The following is a 24,215-nucleotide window of genomic DNA, read 5'->3' as shown; positions in this document are numbered from 1 at the left end:
TCATGAACGGTAGACACCTAGTAAAGAAAAAAAAGCTGATCACTAGCATTGCACTCCTGTCGTCCTGTGGTATCAGAGGCCTTATATTCTTACATCTTATTTACATTATAAATAACTACGTGTAACACCCATTTTAATTGCTTAGATTTCGATATTAAGGTTATAGCTTAAGGTCTTTTCATACATTTGTTTCACCTTTAATCTGGGTAACTAAACAAGTATTGGCAAGTAAAGAATTTAAATTCACGTCTAGTTAGTGATTAGTTCTCGTAGTTGAAAGAAAATCGTAAAATATTAATATGCATGGATATTTTAAAATTTCGTCGTATTAAATTTTAAAGGCCGAAATATCCATGCATATTAATTATTTTACGTTTTCTGTCAATACTTGTTTAGTTACCCAGATTAAAGGTGAAACAAAATGTATGAAAATGGACCTTAAGCTATAAACCTTAAGAAGACACGAGTATTCCAAATTTAAATTTATTTAATTTGTATTGAATAACGTGGTGAATGGTGCGACAAATTCCACCTCTGCTTATCGCTTGGAGTATAACCGTGAAGTTACAGATTGCAAATGCCCTTGAACGGGTATGGCGCGGCGTCGGGAACACGGCTAAGTATTTTATCTTTCTTGTAAATTCCGTTTAAAACTTATTTTTCACATTTAATTGGTCAAATAAAGATTTTTATATTTTGTAATTTTAACATTGGTTTCCCAAGATATAGCCTTCGTCTAGTATGGGGACCCCTGATCATTTTAGTACTTATTTAAATTAATTCTCGTGATAAATTTTATAAAATCTTCAATAATTTTAAGTCGTTGTAAATGTGATTTTATAATAAACAATTTGTATTTTCATTTCATTTTGACTGTACATACGTAAGTTTTATATTCTTAACAGTCTTATCACGATTCCCGGCGCTGTGAGAGGTACTCACGGCTGATGGCACAAACTTTGTTTAAACAAATCTAAATATAGTATCAAACCAGACCGTACTGGTGCGTTGTGAGTGAACAGATATTGAGATGTTACTCGTTTTAAAAGTATTTGTGTGTTCGTGATCATCCGTGTTTTGTGCAGTTAGATTACATCCTGAAGTGGAATTTGCATTATTTCAACTGACGTGTGTAATAAGTGTGATTAGTGGCATACAAGTAGCAGTCTCTACAGTAAGTAATATATTTAACTAAGGGTTTAGTTTACAAAAGTTTAATGATAAGATATAACACAGGCAAAAGATAAAAGTATAGGTAACACATAAACGTGACAGAACATCCTCTACAATCACTAAAACCCTGGTTTGAAAATAGGAGAACTATGTTACAATATAATTATGATGTCGATTTAGACAAATACATATATATGCGCCTTTAGAATTTCGGTAATTACACGAAAGTCGATGTTGCATTCGATAGTTTATCACTTTTCAAATGTTGTGGATTATAAAATCAATTTAACGGTTTTTTTGCACTTGCGACATTGTTATTCTAAAGGTGCGATATAAATGAGCATTCTGGAAGTTTTCGCAAGCGCCTCCTCAAAATCATGTGGCAAAAATTAGTTTAACAACCAATCAAACGTTTTATAGGCTCCTACGTCATTATTAGCGCAAGTCTCCTACGAATTCTTTATAGTTTCAATTAACAAAATACTTAAGACACCTTTCGCGTAGTAATGTTAATTACTTTATTTACAAATCCACATACATTATGCCCTTTGTCGCGTTGCCTGTTATAATTCTAGTAGCAAAATTTAGTTAGTTGCTAATAATACTAGTTCACTATCAGTTTAGTAAATAAAGCTACATATATCGAATGTTAAACAACATTTCACTAGCACGTTTCCATTTTGTTGAATTCATTTTATTATAAACTGCGCGTCTAACTGCTAATTTAGATAATAATTTTGTGACACACAAAATCAAAGTGTATCTACAAAATAACCCATTAGTTTGTTTATATTTCAGATAAAATCTTTTAAACCTACGATAATTTTATAATGCAGTATATACAATATTATAATTAATTTGAAATTAAATTCAATAACAGTTACTACTCGAAGTACTGAAAAAGTGCCTATTTCATAATCAGAGCAAATGTTATTTATTGCGCAAAATAGTATAGGTATATAATTTACATATATCCATAACTAGCTTTTGCCCGCGGCTCCGCCCGCGTTATAAAGTTTTTCAGGCTAAAGTTTTCCGTTATAAATGTAGTAGTTTCCCGGGAGCCTATGTTCTTCCCAGGGTCTCAAACTGTCTCCATACCAAATTTCATCTTAATACGTTGTGTAGTTTTGAGTTTCACATGTTCAGACAGACAGATGCAGCGGGGACTTTGTTTTATAATATATTTTTAGAACTTTTAAAGTGGAACAATCCCGTCATACATCATTGTTGCATAACTTTAACCGTTTACGCAGCGCAGGCAACGGAAGCTCTCAACACTTATAAGTTTCCCCGTTTTTGCAACATGTTTCATTACTGCTCCGCTCCTATTGGTCATAGCGTGATGATATATAGCCTATAGCACTCCAGGAACAAAGGGCTATCCAACACAAAAGTTTTTCAGTTAAAGCCGGTAGTTCCTGAGATTAGCCATTACTGCTCCGCTCCTATTGGTCATAGCGTGATGATATATAGCTTATAGCGGTCCACAAATAAAGGGCTATCCAACACAAAACGAATTTTTCAGTTGAAACCGGTAGTTCCTGAGATTAGCCATTACTGCTCCGCTCCTATTGGTCATAGCGTGATGATATATGACTTTAAGCACTCCACAAACAAAGGACTATTCAACCCAAAAAGATTTTTTCAGTTCGAATTGGTAGTTCCTGAGATTAGCCATTACTGCTCCGCTCCTATTGAATATAGCGTGATGATATATAGCCTATAGCACTCTACGAACAAAGGGCTATCCAACGCAAAAAGAATTTTTCAGTTTGGACCGATAGTTCCTGAGATTAGCCATTACTGCTCCGCTCCTATTGGTCATAGCGTGATGATATATGACTTTGAGCACTCCACAAACAAAGGACTATTCAACCCAAAAATATTTTTCAGTTCGAATCGGTAGTTCCTGAGATTAGGCATTACTGCTCCGCTCCTATTGGGTACAGCGTAATGATATATAGCCTATAGCACTCCACGAACAAAGGGCTATCCAACGCAAAAAGATTTTTTCAGTATGGACCGGTAGTTCCTGAGATTAGCCATTACTGCTCCGCTCCTATTGGGTATAGCGTGATGATATGTAGCCTATAGCAATCCACAAACAAAGAGCTATCCAAGGCAAAAATATTTTTCAGTTTGGACCGGTAGTTCCTGAGATTAACATTACTGCTCCGCTCCTATTGGGTATAGCGTGATGATATATAGCCTATAGCACTCCACGAACAAAGGGCTATCCAACGCAAAAGAATTTTCAGTTTGGACCGGTATTTCCTGAGATTAGCCATTACTGCTCCGCTCCTATTGGGTATAGCGTGAAGATATATAGAATATAGCACTCCACGAACAAAGGGCTATCCAACGCAAAAAGAATTTTTCGGTTTGGACCGGCAGTTCCTGAGATTAGCGCGTTCAAACAAACAAACAAACAAACAAACTCTTCAGCTTTATATAATAGTATAGATATGTACTATGTACATATTCGTCTATAGTAATATTGAAACACGTTTAAGTAGTAAACTATGACGTCACGCGGTCGTACATTTTTATCTCGCTTATGTTTGCTAAAGTATTACTTAGTTAGTCGCCCGCGTGAAGACCCCTTTCTCACCATAAAAGTTCATAAAACACAGCAGCGACTTAGCGCCACCTGTATGACGCTAGTGCCATCTATTTATAAAACCAGACTAAAACTTCATGATTTCCCCATGGAAGCATGCTACTGGAGTAAAAGTCTATGTGGTAATCCAAGACATGGCCTAACCCTGTACCAAAAACCGTTCAGCTGTTTCTGCCTTTACTTCTAACAAGCATCCAAACGTCGGAACATTTTGACGAACTTTTGCATTTGTTATAGATGTAAGTATATCGCTACTTATAATAATATTATTATGGCAATGTAGTAGCAGTGGTAGAGGGTGAAATTTTTTCAAAAGGTAGCCTGAGGAAAAATAAAATTGGTTTAGGTAACATGTCGCGATCAATTTAGGGGCTTAAGTATTACGTGACGCAATTTGGGGGAGGGGGTCTTGCAAAACGTTACGATACGTTACAGGGGCTATAGAGGGGGGGGGGGGTTTGATTCATACAAAGCGTTATGTAACATTGATTTCTTTTTATTTTAAAAGAATAACGAAGGTATTTTAGCGACTTTCCGGTATTTTTCGTAAAATAATTGCGAATATTAGAAAAGTAATTTAACTTTAGAGTTACATAACTTTTGGAGGGGGGGTGGGGCGTCAGCGTACAGGAAAACCACCCCTTAACAGGAAACAAAAACTAAGACAGATGTAAATAAAATTAAAAGGGAAGCCGGTAGGAATAGGGCTGTATGGACGGTTCGCTACTCATGGGTAGGGCCTAGTGACGAGCACCCAACACGTGGCAAGTACAAAATAGCGTGTTGTTCCCCGCCCATTTACGCACACAATGACACAGAGCGTCGGTGCGCTGCCGTCGGCTGCGGCTGTGGCTGACAAATTGTGATTGTATGTACGAACGCAAGGAAAGCAGCTCTACGCCGGACTCTACACAGTACTTACTAGTGCTCAATTCAATTTAAATCAGACAAATCTTCTCCCATACTATTTACCAGGGTTGGGCAATATGTAATTAGATTAAAATTAACGATTACGATTACAAATTTAATTCTAAAAGTTATCTCAAAATTCGATTAACGATTACAATTTTATTATATAATTTATAATTGGATTAACTATTATATTTTTGTAATCCTGATTGGTTAATATTACTTTTTTATTATACATTTAAAGAAAGTTAAATAAACTAAGAAATTGTACATAACATACATTTAGGTTTTTTATTTTAGTACGTAATCAGATTTTCAACAACATTTTTTAGTTAAAAATAGACTCAGGAAACGCTACAATTCAGTTTTTGGGCGATATACTTACTTACATTAACTTTAAATTCGATTTTGGAGCAACTCTCTTTTCAAACACGAACAGTGAAACGCACTTACAGAAGTTATCACGTTACTACGATTAGTAATTTTAGTAATCTCGATTGACGATTGATTGCAATTACTGTGAACATAATCGGATTACAGATAATTACAACAGTATTTCATTTCGCCGTACACTGGTATACGTACCGGTCTATATAGGTTCGTAGAAAGCTACTCAATTATGTAAACAACAAAATTCAAAAGCTTGCAGGCCAGAAGGTAATACATCCCTTACCAGTTTCAAACAAATTTTCACTAAAAAAATAAACTGTAATAAATACGTAGCGCAATGAATTCATCAAAGGTATGTGTACTGTATTATACTATGGCCTAAAAACTTTATTCCGATTGCTTACACTGTCCTTCGAAACATTTATAGTGTAGGTAGTAGGTACTCACCAAATATTTTCCAGCTCTTTGAGGTCGTGGCCGCTGCTTCACGGCGGCGTTTCGTCGCGCACACGGCTTCGTGATCACGATGTTGGCGCGCGCGCCGGCCGCACTCTTTACGTTTCTATTTCTTTTTATGCGTTTCATCCACAATATAAAAGCTCATATCCGGTCGAGCCATTTTAAACTAATTAATTATAATTACCTAATTAAAATTAAAAATATTTTCGGTATCGCAACTGATTCCTATTGGAAGTCCTCTGTGTGAATCAGGGTTCTCATATATGTATCTGTATTTATAGGGGGTTAAAGAGCAACAACAATACGTAAAAGCATATCTAATCGGATCGGAAGCGATAGCGTCACGCGGGGCTACGGCCCAGACGGTCCATCGTTGCATCACCTTGCATAAACGTGTTACCGTGGTTCTGAAGTCCTAATGCCAATTCTAGACACACACTCACGTGTTTCAGCTACAAAATGTTCGTGTTCGGCCACAATGTGTAATTATTTGCACCAGTATGACTAGACGTGTTGGGGTAGATCGTAGGCGCCGCGCTTGCGTATATGAAAATTAAAATACAAATTACTGCGCAGCACTGCATTTTTCCCTTGTTATTTATATTTTGATGTATGTTACTTTAATGATTAATATCCTAATAAAGGTACACATGTATGTATTCAGGCATGTCGTAGACGAACGTGCCACCAGGAGCTACCGATAAGCAGAGTTAGGCAAAAAGTAATTGTATTACAAAATAACGAATAGAAAATATAATTATAATTTATTAAAAAAAAAAAACAAATTCAATTTAATTTAAACTTTCGGAAAACTTTCAAAACGAGATTTTAGGCTATATTCTTACACTTTTAATTATATTTTTAAAACAATCCGTTTTTAAAACATAAACTAACGTGGAATACAGTCGCAGAAGTGATTGTGATTACTAATTAATGTAATCAAGATTAACGTTTACAATTGATATTTAAGTAATTGGAATATTCTTAATCCGAATGAGGTACGAATCGAAATACAAAAGTGATAGTTTACTTCTACACTGGATCCATAACTATTCTCCCTGTGTAGCACTTAGTATTTTTAAACTTAGGATGCCTGCCAAATGACTATACTGGCTACAATACCTTCCAGAGACAGCGGTGCTTTACCTGCCGAGCGAAACATGTACCACAACACCTTATGGGGCTACACTTACAGAGCCTGCACACACATAACATTTGCATTTACATTTACTTGTGGTAGGGTATATTTTATATATGCCCAGATAGCAAAAACCGATCATAAGGTGTTAAATCCCGCTATAGTGGCCCATGTAAGAGTGTGGCGTTCCGAGATCAACCTGTGTGTATCTAGTTCCGACAGGCCGGCATAATTGATTCGACTGTGGAGGGGTAATCATTTTTAGTCAGTTGACATTCAATTGACACTAAGTAATCCACTTACTATCAGGTGCAGTGGGATTCCACCACGGTATCCCCTGCCTGTCGTAAGAGGCGACTAATAGGGGTACACGAAGGGGGTCGTCGGCGGGCAACAGGGGGCTGTCCGCCCTACTGCATTTTTGTGCATCCTTGCATATTTTTCGGTTGACCCCCGGGATGGACGGCAGTGTGTTGTTGGCCTCATACTGCCGTAGACGCCGAGGGCGTCCTTTGGTGCGCGGGGGCTTCTGAGCGCCCCCCCATAGGAGACGGGCCGCAAGGCGGCACCGCGCAGGGACGGCTGCGGTCGTAGACTTAGACACTACAACGTCAGAGGAAGCCCGCAGCCGTCCCAAATGCGCCGAAGAGGGCCACCGCGGAGTTTTAGCCCGTAGGCCGTGCGTAGGTTAAGTTGTACATATGGTTAGGAACTCGGCCCGGCGGTCGCTCGAAGGTCACCATCAAATCCGGGCGGCTCAACGTCGGGCCGTAAGGCATGGTTACCCCAGCATAACCGCTCAGTCGCCCCCCGCGAAGGCTGGGCGGTAGTAATAAGGTACTTAATCCGCGAAACCAAAAAAAAAAAAGGTGCAGTGGGATCACATTGCCGTGGCCGTTTAAAAAAAAACAAAATAGCCACAGAGCGGGGCATTATGTATGTATGTATATGCACGTGCAAGTACGATACACCTTACGGATCACAATACTTAGAAATGTTAATGGCTCCGATCCTAAAAAAATGCAGTGACGCCCTTAAACGAGGCGAAGACTCGTCCCCGATTTTATGTTTTTTCAATAAGAAACATTGCATTGTTAGTTTTTACAAGGTGGTGAACTAAACAAAAAAATAGCAAGTTAATTTTGAGTGTTAGATAAGGGTCCACAGGTCCCTTGGCCTCAGGGGCCCCGGTGCTCTTTACTACCTAACCAAACGGTATCTACGCCCCTGGCCTCATGAACTGTTCACAGAGCACAATTTTACAACGCTCACGGCGCGGCACGACGGCATATAGAGGCGTGGCCTCTGTTATTGGCTTAATTGTACCGTCACCACTCACGGCTCACGCCGCCATGCCCACGTGCCCAACGCTACTTCAAGCTTCGAAGATTTCATGAGACTAATCACCTTATCGATTAAGATTTTTGGCATTATGATTGAATAGCTGTAGGGTATAAGTGTATAGTATTAGTGTTATAGTCCAAACGGCCGTCCGATCGAGCACATTAGCGTCTTATGTCCGTAGAATGACGCAATTAAGGTGCGCAAATACACATTCACGCCTTTTAACCCCGAAAGGATACGCAGAAGGCCAATTAGTGTAGTCACTTTTCGCCATGTCTATTCTGTCCCATGATTTGATAGACGACCCTATTGTGGCATCAAACACAAATACCACACCCAGGGTTTGTAGGCCCGAGGTTTGGATTTTTATATATAGTATCCTATATAGTATATACTTCAGTTTATCGCGGCAAATTAATCATGAAATACATAAGCAATAAGATAAATTTGATGTCCACAATACTTTTCCCCTACAACGTAACAAAACACTTGGCAACTTGACATTACGACCGAGATTTCTCATATCGGTTTGGAGAAAAATATTAATTTAATCCAGTTACTTATAAACAGTAGAATTGAAATTCAATGTTTTTATGAAACGTATGTAACTATTCAGTTAATGACATACAATAAATCAACAGTGAAAAATACGAAAAAAGGTAAAAATAAAATGCGACCTGCAGTAGTACCTACTACATCTCACATCACAGAAAAGATTGACTTCGCTAATTGTTGTAATTTTTTTATTTTTATACTGCTTTTTTAATGCTACAGAAATGTTTCATACGTATAATATGTATGTTTCGAAAAAAACAGTAAATTAAATTCCACAGTGTATTAGTCATAAAAGTGAACTTCATTGTTTCTAAATGATCTGAGTGCTTTGAGTTATTTTACAGTGATTTCAGCGTGCGCGAAGTCAGTGCACATCGTTGCAAGATTAAACAAATGTAGCGGGACTCAAGATTACGTAATCATAAAGACAGCGATATTATATTAATATTGAGGCATATTCAGTTGCGGTTACATCTTGTGTACTTACAACCTTTGCTAATATTATAAACTGATATTTCTAAACCTAGAATTTGCATGAAAATTTTCATACAGATAGACCGTATACTGGATTAACATTATACCTAACTGCAAAGCTACTTATCCCGGAAAACACACTAGGGTACTTATAGGTACTGGAACTACGACTTTCCACGTGGTCCTGAGTCGCGTATCATTGTTTTATTCAACTTGTTTCGGTCTCACCCATCTGCACTTTTTAAATGGCTGATAGCTAAAGGCGTAACTTTTACTGAGCCGCGACAGTTGCAAAGACATTTTGTTTTAAAAGTAAAGGTAATTTCTAAGTAGGTACAAGTAAGTAAAACCACTAAGGTAACGGTTAGCGATATAGACCACTTACCCACACATAGAATGGGCGAGAGTACATACAAAGAGTAAAATCAACCAGGAAACCATTGTTTTGTTAATTAGCTTTATCTGCAATAAATTGCAATCATTTCTCGTAACGCGATCGGTGTTTAGCTGATTCGCCCGCCAGCGCACGCCCAGAGGCGCGGCGCGGATTCACGCAGAGTATTATACTGAGTTTACTCGTAGCTTTGTACGTCCCTGTAGCAATCCACAGCACCATCTATTAAAAAATCCGATTTGAAGAACAGGAACAAATTACTATATTATGTTTATCTGGGACATGTCTATCCGTTTGTCGAATTTCATCCAAATCCGTTCAGCGGTTTCTGCGTATTTCTATCGAATAGAAACATTCACATTTATAATATTAACAAGTTTTTTTGTGTATGAATACTCGTTATAATATCAGATACATACAGAAAGCTCGGCGTGTTATAGCTATGACGTAACGTGAATCACGCGGCGCATGCCCACTGTGACACATAACCACCATGGCACCAACATGCAAGCACTGTTGTATTCCAATTGATGGATATTGTGACCTTCTTTAATTGCCATTATCCCATGAATGCTAATGTTATTGACGAACGTAATGCAGATTATGTAATATGTACTACACACCTCTCAGTCGTACAGGTCAGTGGTCACACGTCTCCAGCAGCGGTCTGAATATATCACAAAACAAACCCCTACAGTGTTGGCATATCTTTTAAGTTATTGTGCTTGTACAGTTTTATAACAACTTTCCCACTTCCCACTGAGATCAAATCTTAAAATATGGTTAAAATGCAATCTAGTTGTGCAATATATCGTTACGAAACCTTGGAATGCTAAGACTAATGTTTTCTATACAGCGGCGGCCAACTCGGTTGTTTATACTTATAGCATTCTTTTTAATTGAGGAACCAAACTACTAAACCAATTCAGAAAAAATATTATGGGACTAATTTGGAAGTAAATTGTTTCAGATAAAAAAAATATTTTTCCAAATCGGTTAATAAACTACTGAGTTCCGAGATAAAAGATATTTTTAAAAATACGCGTCGAATTGAGATTGTTTTTTTAATAAATTATTTATTAGCCTCAATAACCCGGTATGGGCAAGCCCCACCCCCTAAAATAGGTATTTTTATGAATTCATAATAATATCATACATATATATAGCGGCGATAGCTTAGTTGGGTGTGGATCGCTCTGTCGAGTCGAATGTCCGCAGATTGAAATCCCAAGGACACACACCTCTCACTTTTCTAAACTTATGTGTGTATTCTTTGTGAATTGCCGCTTGCTTTAACGGTGAAGGAAAAAACATCGTGAGGAAACCTGCAAACCTCAGAAATTCTCTATAGGAATGTGTGAAGTCTACCAATCCGCACTAGGCCAGCGTGGTGAACTAAGGCCTAATCCCTCTCAGTAGTAGAAGAGGTCCGTGCCCAACAGTAGGATGGTATATAATACAAGGCAGATATTATTATTATAATATAATATGTATTTTAATCCTAAAATATTACGGACTTGGCGAGTACTCTGCATGAAGGGGCTAAAGATCTCTCCGAAACGCGATCAAACTTTATTGGTGAGTATTACGCTGTGGGACACTAACTGCCCGCAATGTAGTCTATCTCGAAGCCGCTTCATTATTCTAGTAATAGCAGTACTCGTCACAGCTTTCAAGGCTTGTTTAATCACCTTTTGCGACAGGCAAGGGATACCGTGGCGGCATTTTCAAGATGTCCCGATCCACTGGGCTCATCCCCATCATCCTAACTAATTGCAGTCCAGGGAGCAGTTGGCTTTAAAAGTTGCAATATTAAATTTAAAGGCCGAAATATCCATGATTATTACTTTTCAACTGCGAGAACTAATCACTAACTAGACGTGAATTTAAATTCTTTACTTGCCAATACTTGTTTAGTTACCCAGATTAAAGCCGAAACAAAATGTATGAAAATGGACCTTAAGCTACCACCTTAACAGAAAAATGCAAAAATTTGCAATAATTTGCAATAATTTGCAGATGTCTACGCGTGGCTCTACCATGCGGCCAACGCTCTTCTCATCACGCGGTTGTATAAAAAAATACACGTTTTAGCTTTCAACGCGAACTTAATAATTCAAATACGTAAAGATGTACCCAATTATTATTGGCATAAGGTACAATGAGGTTTACTAGTTTTATAAACCAAGCAATGGAGACATGCCACCGCGCCAGTTAGAGCGGAGATGCAGACTTGGAAAACGTAGAGTTCAGCTGTAGTAGGGCGCGATGCACAGCGACCAATCACAGCGATGCGGAGAGGTGTGGTGGAGGGCGCGGCGCCGCGGCATATTCGGCGCGTGCGGCGCGATGACTATCAGTCATTACAGTGTCTGCTCAACCAAAAGACAGTCGCATTCCGATAACATTTAATTAAACTATTGTTTCATTAACCCATTGACACATTTTTAAAACCAAATAATGGCGGGACTGCAATCAAGTTTCGAATTTGTGAATGAAATTCCTAAAAAAGTGAATAAAACCAGAAAATCGCGCCCGGCGCGCGTGTTCGCGCCTAAATTTGTAGTCTCAAAAAAGAGTGCACGACAAAACGCTAGAAGACAGCTTAGTAGTGCCGGGAAACATCTGGTGAGTAACTATAACGCCATACCTATATTATTTAATTCAACAATTATTCAAAAGGTTTGCAAAATAGTGCATAAAAGTGTAAGTTAGCGCTGAGCACAAATATTCTACTTAGGTAATTCTAGATGCGGTGAACCATGCAATATTTGAACAGAGTTACATTTTAATGCATTATTTAACTTCATCTGTTTTACCGTGTGTAATTTTATTGATTAGATATGATTAGATTTTATTGATTAGAGTTACGCAAAAATATTTAAATAAATTAATCAATAAGTTTCTTGCATTACCTTTATTATCTTACGTATAATTTTCTGTATTATAATCGTATTATATGAGTATTACTTGAGAATTACCATAAAAATAAGTTTACACCCTCACATGTTTATGCAGTGTACTCAGATACTGAGTTCGATGATGGCCCATATCGTGTATGACAGTAGGTCTACAATAAGTAGACAGTAAAGAGTTTCAAGGCCGTCCTGTGTCGATCGGTAATTTATTGCCGACACACGACACACCCTCCATAGTTCCAGGACCGTCTGTTTGACCGTTATCAGTTGTGTGCTCGAGCCACGATGATCGCTTAGTTCATAAGCAAGAGTGCGTCTTTGCACTATTAGCAATTTCATGCGTCGATTGAATTTGCAGTTTACGTAAAGCAGGCGCTAAGGAGAAAAGCCTCTGTCTAAGCTACATTATTTATTTATAGAACAGGATGGCACATGTGCATCACTTTATGTTAAGTGTCCTTCACCATCCACAAACACACGTCATAAGAGAAGAATCACTACTAGTTTTGAGGCTTTAATAATCCATCCTAAGTTAACTCTTAATTATAGCGGGAAAAATGAAAATATTGCAAATGGCCGCCCCGCCCACTTTGCTATGCGATATTGATCAGGCGCACCGCGCTTGCAATAAAGTGCACGATCACAATACACTCTGATGCTTGTATTTTATTAACACGAATTATTATGACTTATGAATTTGGTATTTTATAATATTGTTATGATCCGATAGATTTTCAGCGGTAGTTGATTTTAGCATTAAAAGTATATTGTTTTTACATTTTCGTAGTAACTTGTTATTCTCATGACGAGGTTTCCGACTTACTAGTAAATTAGCATAGGGTATAGCGTGCAGCCATTCAATAGTAAGAAATATTAAAATAAAAAAAAATTACATACTTATTACATTAAAAGCGAAAATTATTTCTTGTTTTTTTTTATTCACGACTGAAGCGCTGCATCTGTAATCCGCGCACGCTGTGACTAAAGCACGGCGCGGCGCGGCGCCTCGTTTTTTGAGGAAAATTGTATATTAATTATAAAATATTACAATAAGATAGTTATTTTTTTCTTTTAAATATGAGAAAGACGTGGTATCCCCGAGGCTCTTTAAGCAAGCAGTACCCGACACGGAGCCACCTTTGGCGACGAGGGCGCAGCGGGTACCTAGGCGCCTTCGCCACAATGTTCCATGAGACCAATTTCTGAATTTAGGCAGATTATGTAATCAATAAGCCACGTTTTACGTCGGCAACGGATTTAGACGTGCTAAGGAGATAATACATAATATGTATTTATTGCCTAATCAATGTTATACTTTTTGTTTTTATAGTCGAATTTGCCCAGAGTCCACGGCCACAACTCAAAGATACCACGACTGGTGAAGGCAAACAATGAAAAGCAACAACCATTATCCGATGGTAAGTAAGTTTACTTGAGATTAAGGGTATTTCTTAACACTCAGGGTACACAGGTATGTTACCTTATGGTAAGTGGGTGCCTATAATAATATACATGGCCTCCGAGATGTGTCAGAGGTCAACCTATAACGGTCCACAGTTCTTACACAATGTCGACTGCCACTAGACCTACATGGCAACAATTCTTTTTTATTTATGTTGAATGATGAGCCGAGCATGCTGCTCGCCTGATGGTAAGAGATACGACCGCTCCCCCAAAAAAACACTACCATCTACCATCTACATCGCCAGTGATTTTAACCTATGGCAGCACTCACTGAATCTTTGTCAAATCTAAAGCTAATATGTTATGAAATATTTCCCCAGAGCCTGAGGCCGACGAGTTTGCCGGAGACGTGGAGGAGCCCGACAGCGCCGCGGACTCCGGCACCGACGTCGGACTCCTGGACGACAATGACGGCCCGCATGGTAACACAAATTACATTCCCTGCCCATACCCTCAAATGCCCTAAATTTCACGGATTTCGATATATCGACGGTCCCAAAGATCAAAACCACATCTGCAAAATGCTCTTTTTAAACGACTTCAATAAAACGAAGAGGTTATCAAATCGACGTGATTTTTTTTTTGTATGTTTGTCACCTCAGAACTCGCTCATTTATGAAACGATTTGGAAAATTCTTTTTTTATTCAAAAGAATTTCTTTCCAGATTTGTCCCATAACATTTTTTTTAACATCGCTTCGGTAGTTTGTTTTTAAAATTAAAGCTTTCCTGTGACGTATTTAGTTATGTTTTTGCATTGAGTTTGGTTGACTGTACTTCTCACATACTTATACATACAGCATAACACCTTTTCCTCGTGTCAGGGGTAGGCAGAGGCGTAACATTTTATCGCGATAGTCGTACTGTGTGTGAAACATATCAGTTATGTTTTTGGGTTGGGTTTAATTGACTCTAGGTCTTAGATATATACGTATATGTATATAGCATCACACCTTCTCCACTTTTTAGGGGTAGGCAGAGATGTAACACCACAGCGCGATAGTTGTAGTATGATCGAAATATATCAGTTGTGTTTTTCTGTTAGGTTTGCTTGAATCTACGTCTTACATAGATATATATAGCATCACACCTTTTCCCCTTTTCAGGGGTAGGCAGAGGCGTAACATTTTATTGCGATAGTCGTACTGTGTGTGAAACATTCAGTTATGTTTTTGGGTTGGGTTTAATTGACTCTAGGTCTTAGATACATACCTACATATATATAGCATCACACCTTTTCCCCTTTTCAGGGGTAGGCAGAGGTGTAACACCACAGCGCGATAGTTGTACTGTGAGCCAAATATATCAGTTGTGTTTTTGCGTTAGGTTTGCTTGATTCTACTTCTTACATACATATATATAGCATCACAACTTTTCCCCTTTTCAGTGGTACTCAGAGGTGTAACTCCTCAGCGCCATAGTCGTATCGTGAGCGAAACACAACAATGCCATTGAGACGGTCTATTTTCTAATAACACAAAAAAGCAAATAATAATAATAATAATTTTAACAAAAATTAAACCGCCTTCAAAAACCTCTCAAAACCAAAAAATAATTTCACATAACAGTTATATATATCGGATACCAATTTTGGAGTCGGTGCCTAATTAAAATTGCTAGTTAAGCTAGATAAATACATTAAGAAATATACGAAAACAATGTGCTGCCAGCGTACAAAGTCAGCAAGTCAGATCGTCACCGGAGATGAACGCACCGCCGCAGCACAGCAAATGGAAGCTATAAAGGAAATATTTAAATTTGTGAACTGTACACTACCCAAATTCTTCCCCTGTTACATATAGCTGGTCAAATGTGGGTATATTACACTCCCTGCCCCGAAAAAAGAGGAAAGAAAGAGATGAAACACCATACATGTCCTTGGTATTACACCTTTCACTGTGTATGTTTGTTAGTAGAAACGCGAACCTACTCCTTTTAATTCATTTGAAAGAAATGTAGCTCATAGATAGACTATGCAAGAAATATAGCTATATTTAGTTAGCTAGCTAGCAATTTTAATTAGGCACCGACTCCAAAATTGGTATCCAATATATACTTGTTATGTGAAATTATGTTTTGGTTTTGACTGGTTTTTGAAGGCGGTTTAATTTTTTGTTAAAATTATTTTTGTAGTATGAAGGTTTTAAGTGAAAATATAAATATCGATTACTGATTTCAAAACTATTGATTGTTATCAGAAAATTATTTCTATTTGGAGGTGAGTAATTATATTTTCATTTAAATTAAAACCTTTATACTGCAATTAGACATTTTACAGATGAGATTTTGTTCTTTGGGGTAAAGAGAATTATAATAGTGGGGACCTTCGATGCTTTGCCGCTGTTGTCACATAAAATACAACATCGTTTCTTTAACGGTTCATATGTGCATTCAATATTAATCTGTAAAAGTCTAAAATTTTCAGTATTTTAGTTATTTTGAAATGCATGAACAAATAATAACATTCATAAATCAATAACATAAAACAAATAATAATAATAATAATATCAACCCCGTATTATCATATACTGTCTCACTGTTGGGCACGGGCCTCCTCTACTACTGAGAGGGATTAGGCCTTAGTCCACCACGCTGGCCTAGTGCGGATTGGTAGACTTTACACACCTTCGAAATTCCTATAGAGAACTTCTCAGATGTGCAGGTTTCCTCACGATGTTTTCCTTCACCGTTAAAGCGAACGATAAATTCATAAAGAATACACACATTTTTTTTTAGAAAAGTCAGTGGTGTGTGCCCTTGGGATTTGAACCTGCGGACATTCGTCTCGGCAGTCCGTTCCACAACCAACTAGGCTATCGTCGCAACTTGTTTTTTTTTTAACGGCTGATCCTGCAGTATCACTGGGAGGAAGCTGCGAACGGTATACTGGTTCCTCCCGGCTTAACGAATGCAGGGGCCAGGAGGAAAAGGGGAAGAGGAGAAATAGGGGGGAAGGAAGAGGAAGTAATAGGATGGGCCGAGAGAAATGTTCAACGAGTCCCTATCTGACCCCCCACGTGAACTTGCACCCATGGGGGTATAGACACACTCTCTGTGTGTCTAGGTCCGTGACAAATGTCCCCCCGTGCATGGGCGTGCATTCGGTGTGGACACCGAGGGCACAAGAATTGCCTCGGGGGGATCACAACTTGTGTTAGTTACTCATGTTTTTGTCAACCTCACAGGATTTTTGTAATTAAGGCTTCTTATAAACTTTTTTATGGCGACAGCGGTTAAGAGATTCTTTTTGCATTTCACAAATTCACTTTGCGGAGTTGTTGTTAATAAAAATGGTTGCAGATGGTGGTGGCGAGATCCAGAGTGGATTTGGTGACGACGATCGCATGTCACCAGTGCCCGAGGTACGAACAATATTACCTAATAACACGAACACCCGCAATTGCACATGTCTTATAGTAAGTAGTCAAACCGCGGAAGGTCTGAGTGACTTGATTCTTATAAGTCAATAGCTAGATTGTTAAAAGAAAGTAATTGTCCATTTACGAACTGACTTCTTTTTTGAGAATCTTTGAATGCAGATTCTAATATCTTCAAGAGAAATGCACGTTCTCTTAAATATTTTTTCTCACAGCTCCAACAGTTTGGGTAGTTGTTACTGCCCTCGCTATTCCGTCTAAAAAACCCACCATATATAGGTATGCATTTTGGCGGGTAGGAAGCGGTAATCACTTGGAAGCCACCTAATCTATTAGTAAACCAGAGTTGTTCCATCTGTGGTCAAGTATTGCTAACGGTCTTTTAACACTGGACGCGTTCGCCTCCCTGTGAAATTATTTGCAATTCGCCAGTGTGATCGGGTTTCAACTGTACCTGACCACAGATAAAAAAATCCGGCCTTAGTCAATAAACGTCCCATGCTTGTGATGTGATTACAAAGCAGAAAGCGAAAGAATATACCCCAACTTAGTGATTTATTCTACTCCATTAATCACTTCTCTCAGAACAAATTTTATACTTGGCTTGCCGCGAGTCTGAAACTGAATGTGGATTTCATTTAACATTTTAGGTGCCGCCAAAATTGGTAACATACCAGTTAAACAAGATCTCCGCTCTGGGCATTGCGGACTTAGGGCTGTTATCCGCCAACGTGAATCAGCTACACAACCTTCTAGATTCTTCGAACACCCAGCCGTATTATCACTTCAACTTGACCCTAATCGCCGCTAGCATTATTCTGCAAGTAAGTTCTACGACAGTCTTACACTCACTCAAGCGTTTTGTCCTCGAAGGGGCAGACAGACCGGCAAGTGCCCCCTTGCTACTCTATTTAAGCTGTGTGTATTTCGTCACATAAAGTAATGGAGGTGAGCCTGTCGACATATCGAGCACGAATTCCAGTCTCCGGGTTAATACTGAGTATGAAAATCAATCACTTTACACAATCCGAGATCAAAACAGAGACCTCAGCTGCACTGCAGTTGTATTGTTATATATCTACCCCATCGAGGCTTTCACGCCACTCTTAGATTATAATGACTTATATAATGTCTTTCTATTTAAACCTGATTTGGAATATGACAAATAACCAAGAGAAACTTATTACTACAGGCTAAATCAGTTCAACCATCCTTAAGTTATGTACCTATTTATTAACGTGCAGCATTTCACTTTGATATAAATACAGACATTATCAGTCTAACTTATAAAAATTCCTAAAAATGCAATATACATTTATGTAAACACCTATGACAAAAGATGTCATTTTGAAATGTACAAATTTTAAACATATGCATTGATTAAACTAAAATAAAATCGTGGGGCACGTCCAATATCTAAAACTATCAAAGATTATCTTAAAGTTATCATTTCATTATTCAATGAATATGATACAGTTAATCCCAAGGTCATCCAAAATTCATTTAAAGTGGACGTGCCCCACGATTTTATTTTAGTTTAATCAATGCATATGTTTAAAATTTGTATATTTCAAAATGACATCTTTTGTCATAGGTGTTTACATAAATGTATATTGCATTTTTAGAATTTATGTGACCATAGATATTTCCAGAAAGTGAGTAGGTTACGAGTTACTTTATTTTGGAAATATAACAATGTATACATATTGGTACCCATGACTGTATCCATGAAATTATTTTTTAGCTTTTAGTAAATTTATCTGCAATATAAAACCGTTTAACTTAAAAATTTTTTTTACTTTTTTATTTTTAAGTTTTTAGTTTGTATTTCTCATTCTATTCAATTCGTTGAGTGCCTCATTATTGCAAGGTTTCTTGCCTGTTAGTTTATTGCAGTCAAACTCTTCAATACATTTTATTTTATGCACCGTGGAAGCCCAAGACAATATTAAGGGCAACATTCGTCTTTCAGCCGTCCCGTAATTAAACTTGGCTGGAAACTGTATGGCTTTCGTACATACATCTGAGTTCGACGAAATAGGGACCAAACGATTTCGTTGATATATCCTATAGCGCCATTAACTAATCTCTTTGAAACGTCAATATTGGACCGCAACATGACTTTTGCTCCCACAAATATTTCTAATTCTGCTGGTAAGCCCCCAAGTCTTATTGATATCAGCTGTTTTGTGTTTTTTGTATTTTTTTCTGCTTTTTTTGTGTTTTTATTTTTGTAGAATTTGTTGTTACCATTTTGTTCCCACGAGGACTGGACATTTTTACGGTCGACCCCCCAGAGGTCCAATAGAGCGGCAAGGCTATGTACAACAAGATGTGCCTGAATCTTGAGGGGAAAACGCTAACGACATATCATTTTTATCCACCCTAATGCCATACAGTTCTCGGCGCGCTTTTACCTTTTACCTTAACTTGGGTGGTGTTCCCCTAGCGAGGTATCATTTTTAGCCACCCTAACGCCACACAGTCCTCGACAGGATACCAGATCTTCACTTGGGTGGGAGATTCATATTGTAATTTTGTATAGTATACTGTATTATCCTTACCAAGCCCTTTATTTTGATACCCATATTGATGGGATTGAAAACTAAATTATCCGCCATTTTGTAGCAGTGGCCATCTTTGATTTTGATTTTGTATAGTGCACTGAATTCTACTTGACAAGCCCTTTCATTTGATATCCATATTGATGGGATTGAAAAAAACTAAGTTGTCCGCCATCTTGTAGCGGCAGCCATCTTGGATTCACAATAATATTGAATATGGTTAATTGTATTGTCACCAGAATCAAAGGCGTATACCAAATTTCAGATCAATCGGTTAACGGGAAGAGGGTTAAATTTCAATTACTAAATTTGACCCAAACAAACAAACGGGGTGAGCTAAATAAAACCGTTTAAAAAATTGACAAAGTTATGGTTAGTTAATACACAAATTTACTCCATCAGCTGTAAACTAAACTCGCCATCTTGCCTTTTAATAAGGTTTAAACTAGGAACATGTGATGTTTTTGACAGCTATTTAACCAATTCTTAAAGTTAATGGCGGCTGTACAGTCTCGTCGAGGGCCGGCGAGCCTAGGCAAGCGCGAGAGAGTACAGGCTACACTCGTTCTGTCTCGCGATGCCTCGAAGTAACTCGTGGGCCTCCATTCGGTGTCGGTTTTTTGAGCGCGAGTCAGAGGGCCTCGCTTCCCCCCGCGAGGCGGCGCAAGTGCAACACTGTATACTCTCGCGTCATTCGGTTGAGCGCAAGCTTTCTAACCGTACGGACGTGTTATTGCCCTAGATATATCTTTGCCTGTCTCGGAGTGGTAGTCATGGCGCGCACGCAATACAACTATGCCACCGAGATAACTTTATAATATACCTATTAGGCACTTAAATCTAAAGATGGTTTTGACCCATCGTAACCTCTGAAAGAAATATGTGGTGTAATAACAATTAAACTATTGTTAGAAAACTGTCACGATTCTAATTAAAATAAAAGAAATATCACTGACTACAGAAATACTTTCGCAAATATCTCACCAACCAACCGACCGGCACGACTGTCAACAACCAACTGGCCCGGTCTGTCAAACGCTCTGTGTTTTTATAGCAAAAAGTGTTACAAATACCCTCACTAAAATGTTCTATGCTAACACTATATAAATTATCAACTAATCTCATAAAAAGTGGAAACACTATTATTACTCTGGTGTCGATGCGCACGATTTATTTAAAATTTTCGCCACATACTGTACCTACTCAATTGACGAAATAATCTAGTTAAAATTCGCTGTTTACCAAAATTATAAAATAAAATGCATTTACAATAAAACTGAATGTGATTTAGAATATATTATATTGTTGATAGCATCGATTAAATTGTAGGTATCATGGACCAGATGTATTCCAAACACATGCCTCGTTCATGAAAATGTGCAACAGTAACAAATATAATTTAATGATTATTCGTATGGGAGCATACAAAACGACAATTAATTTTGGATGCTGTTGTAAATACCTTAAAGTATCTTGAAGTCAGGCGTACGTTTCGCGCCACTTGTCAACTAGTATGAAGTTATTGTTGTCCACCATAACCTCACATATTTACCTATTCTCGCCGATAAAAACTTTTCCCACACTTTAAACAATCACAAAAAAACATTTCACTCATGTACTTTGTATTTAAATGTTTAAATTTTTAAAATAACAAAAAGAACTTAATAAACACTAATACTTAAAAATGTATCACCGGCTCAATCAAAACAAATAACGGATGTTGCCAGTTCAGAAACAAAATTATTTTATAAAATTACTGCTCCAAATGAGACAAAAACTTTCTGATATGTAAAATTATAGTGCAAATACATTACAATAATTATAATAATGCAATTATATTTAAAGTAATACTAAAATCATCAGAAATTCATAATAATTTAAAAGATTAATGTGGCGATATTATTCGCACAAAACATCAGTTTTAAAAACAAAAAATTAAATTAATAAAATAAACTTAAAAGTAATAATTAAACTGTTAAAACTTAAATACTATTATTATTAAAATAAAAATAGTAAAATAACTAATCAACTAACAATGCCCCACGTCACATAAACCGATCGAAGCGGGGCGCGTACGCTCCGCCTGTCACGTAGCCCCCGGCCGACCGCAGTCAGTCAGCCGACGCATGCGGCGCGGATCGCTCTCGCTACCGCTTACGCTTGTTACTATACCGTTTATATTATTTTTAACCGACTTCAAAAAAAAGGAGGAGGTTATCAATGCGACGTGTTTTTTTTTTGTATGTTTGTTACCTCAGAACTCGCTCGTTTATGAACCGATTTGGAAAAATATTTTTTTATTCAAAAGAATTTCTCTCCAGATTGGTCCCATAAAAATGTTTTCAACATCGCTTCGGTAGTTTGGTTTTAAAATAAAAAAAAAAAACTAGAATAATTATGTCGTCCAAGAAAACGAAATCGCGAATTTAGCTTTCCTGTGACGTATTTAGTTATGTTTTTGCATTGAGTTTGGTTGATTACTTCTCACATACTAATACATATAGCATAACACCTTTTCCCCTTTTCAGGGGTAGGCAGAGGTGGAACACCACAGCGCGATAGTTGTACTGTGGGCCAAATAATATCAGTTGTGTTTTTCAAAAGGCAAGCCAGGCTTTTGGGGTTCTATGAAAGAACCGCCGCGCCATTGCATTCACTATTTCCGTTTACGCCATTTCTTTTTAAATTTTTTTCGTATGGTATATGTGCACGTAATTGTAATAACTGATAGCGCGGTAACAGCTGCCGTAACCTCTAACGCGTCCATCTTCTCGGCGTTCGCAAAGCGTACTGAATATACGGGAGTGTACAAGGGCACGTTCGTCCCTCCACCTTGCGCGCGAGAGTTCTCGACGAGAGTGTACAGCCGCCATAAAACAAGTTTATAAGTAAGACTGTATGTATATAGAAATTATATATAATATCTTATTTCACAGATCGCTGTGGGCCTCGGCATCGTCATGAACAACTTCTACAAAGTCCTTAAAAAGGACACATACAAAGCGGGCATTATCAACGACATGACCGTGGTGGGCGTGTTCCTGGTCACCGTCTTGAATTTGTTTATCACGTCGTTTGGCATGGCGACTTCGCTCTAGTCGCCGACACGTGACTCCCCACGACATCTAGCGACTATAAACTCAAACTTTAAGTCTTAATTCTCTTTTACCACACTGCTATTTCACCGCTATTGTATCTCAATTGTTGCTGAAAAGGTGCTCATGGTTGGAAAGTTGGAAGGGAAGAGACCACGAAGACGAAACCACAAAAGATGGATAGACCAGATTTCCAGTGCGTTGAATGTTTCCATTAATACAGCATTTCATCAGGCAAAAGACCGAAGCCGGCGGATAAACATCACAGTGGAGATTATTGAGAGTTACGATCCTCAATAATGAGTAACAAATCTTATGTACTTACTTATGAGCTATGTTTAAGGTAAATTATATTATTTTACTCTTATAAAGTAGTACAATTTAGATGTAATATGAATCTCCTCCGACATTATCACAAATATATTTAAGTTTAGAATTATACGCTCATAAAAATATTCCATAACAAAGAGATCAAGATCATATAGAACGGACGTTGGGAAGATTATCATACAATTTTTGCGCTTATGTGTTGGTTACTCAATCTGCTGTGAAATAGCAAAACATTAATATAAAATACTTCATATGTTTCCATATCATGATTTGCACGGTTTTAATGTGAATTTATTTTATGTAAATATATTATTTTTGTATATCTAAGTACGCTGTGACATCTTGTCACACGGACATTTCAAATAAGACAGCGACTTATTACCGATTGGTAATAGCTTTTGGAGTAAAAATTGCGTCCTGATGTCCGGTCTATATATAACTAACTTTGTTCCATAATGATTATAATGATGAATTTACTTAAGTCTAGCAAAATACTATTAAGTTTATAATTTAATCGTTCTTTACATCAATTACTTCAAGATAATCAAGTATTTATTTTAACATTAGCTTATACATGGAAATTAGATAAATCCCTTACGACGGAGATACAGGATTTCATTAATATATTTTGTTCTTTTTGTGTATGTAGGTAATGTCGACTAGTCGTGTACTAAGTCAACGTATGTTAAATAGTCCAAAGATAGACCTAGGTAATTTATAATAAAATTTATTGTTAATTATTTATATATTTAAAATAAAATTGTGTTATCAAATTTGTATGTACTTAAAATGAATTCATTTTATATCTTTTAAAACTACGAACATGGTGCTCTATTTTTGCTAGTGGTAGGATGTATTGTATATCCGCCCGGATAGCGACCACCGTACGCAAGGTGTTAAAACCCGCCATAGTGGCCCACGTAAGTGTCGCACTCCGGTGTCAGCCTGTGTATATCCGGATCCAACAGGCCGGCATAATGGTGTCGACTGTCGAGGGGTAATCATCTCT

At 37.7% G+C, this 24,215-nt stretch overlaps 1 protein-coding gene across 1 annotated transcript; it reads left to right on the top strand.

Annotated features, from left to right (window-relative positions):
- The first annotated feature begins 1,043 nt into the window (after nucleotides 1-1,043).
- LOC119193682 lies at nucleotides 1,044-23,905 on the top strand. Its single transcript, XM_037447314.1, has 6 exons — nucleotides 1,044-1,174; nucleotides 13,708-13,795; nucleotides 14,162-14,263; nucleotides 17,141-17,202; nucleotides 17,868-18,041; nucleotides 22,718-23,905. Exons 4-6 carry the CDS (start codon nucleotides 17,185-17,187, stop codon nucleotides 22,877-22,879), a joined length of 354 nt encoding a protein of 117 aa, XP_037303211.1. The 5' UTR covers nucleotides 1,044-1,174; nucleotides 13,708-13,795; nucleotides 14,162-14,263; nucleotides 17,141-17,184; the 3' UTR covers nucleotides 22,880-23,905.
- The last annotated feature ends 310 nt before the right edge of the window (nucleotides 23,906-24,215 follow it).

Source organism: Manduca sexta, unplaced genomic scaffold (assembly GCF_014839805.1).
Source record: "Manduca sexta isolate Smith_Timp_Sample1 unplaced genomic scaffold, JHU_Msex_v1.0 HiC_scaffold_896, whole genome shotgun sequence".
NCBI classification, from domain to species: Eukaryota; Metazoa; Arthropoda; class Insecta; order Lepidoptera; family Sphingidae; genus Manduca; species Manduca sexta.
This window is presented reverse-complemented; position numbering and strand designations above follow the sequence as displayed.

Bases quoted from the DNA above. Each gene is read 5' to 3' on its own strand.
- LOC119193682 (XM_037447314.1), top strand. The intron at 18,042-22,717 runs GTAAGTTCTACG...CTTATTTCACAG, and splicing joins CCGCTAGCATTATTCTGCAA to ATCGCTGTGGGCCTCGGCAT.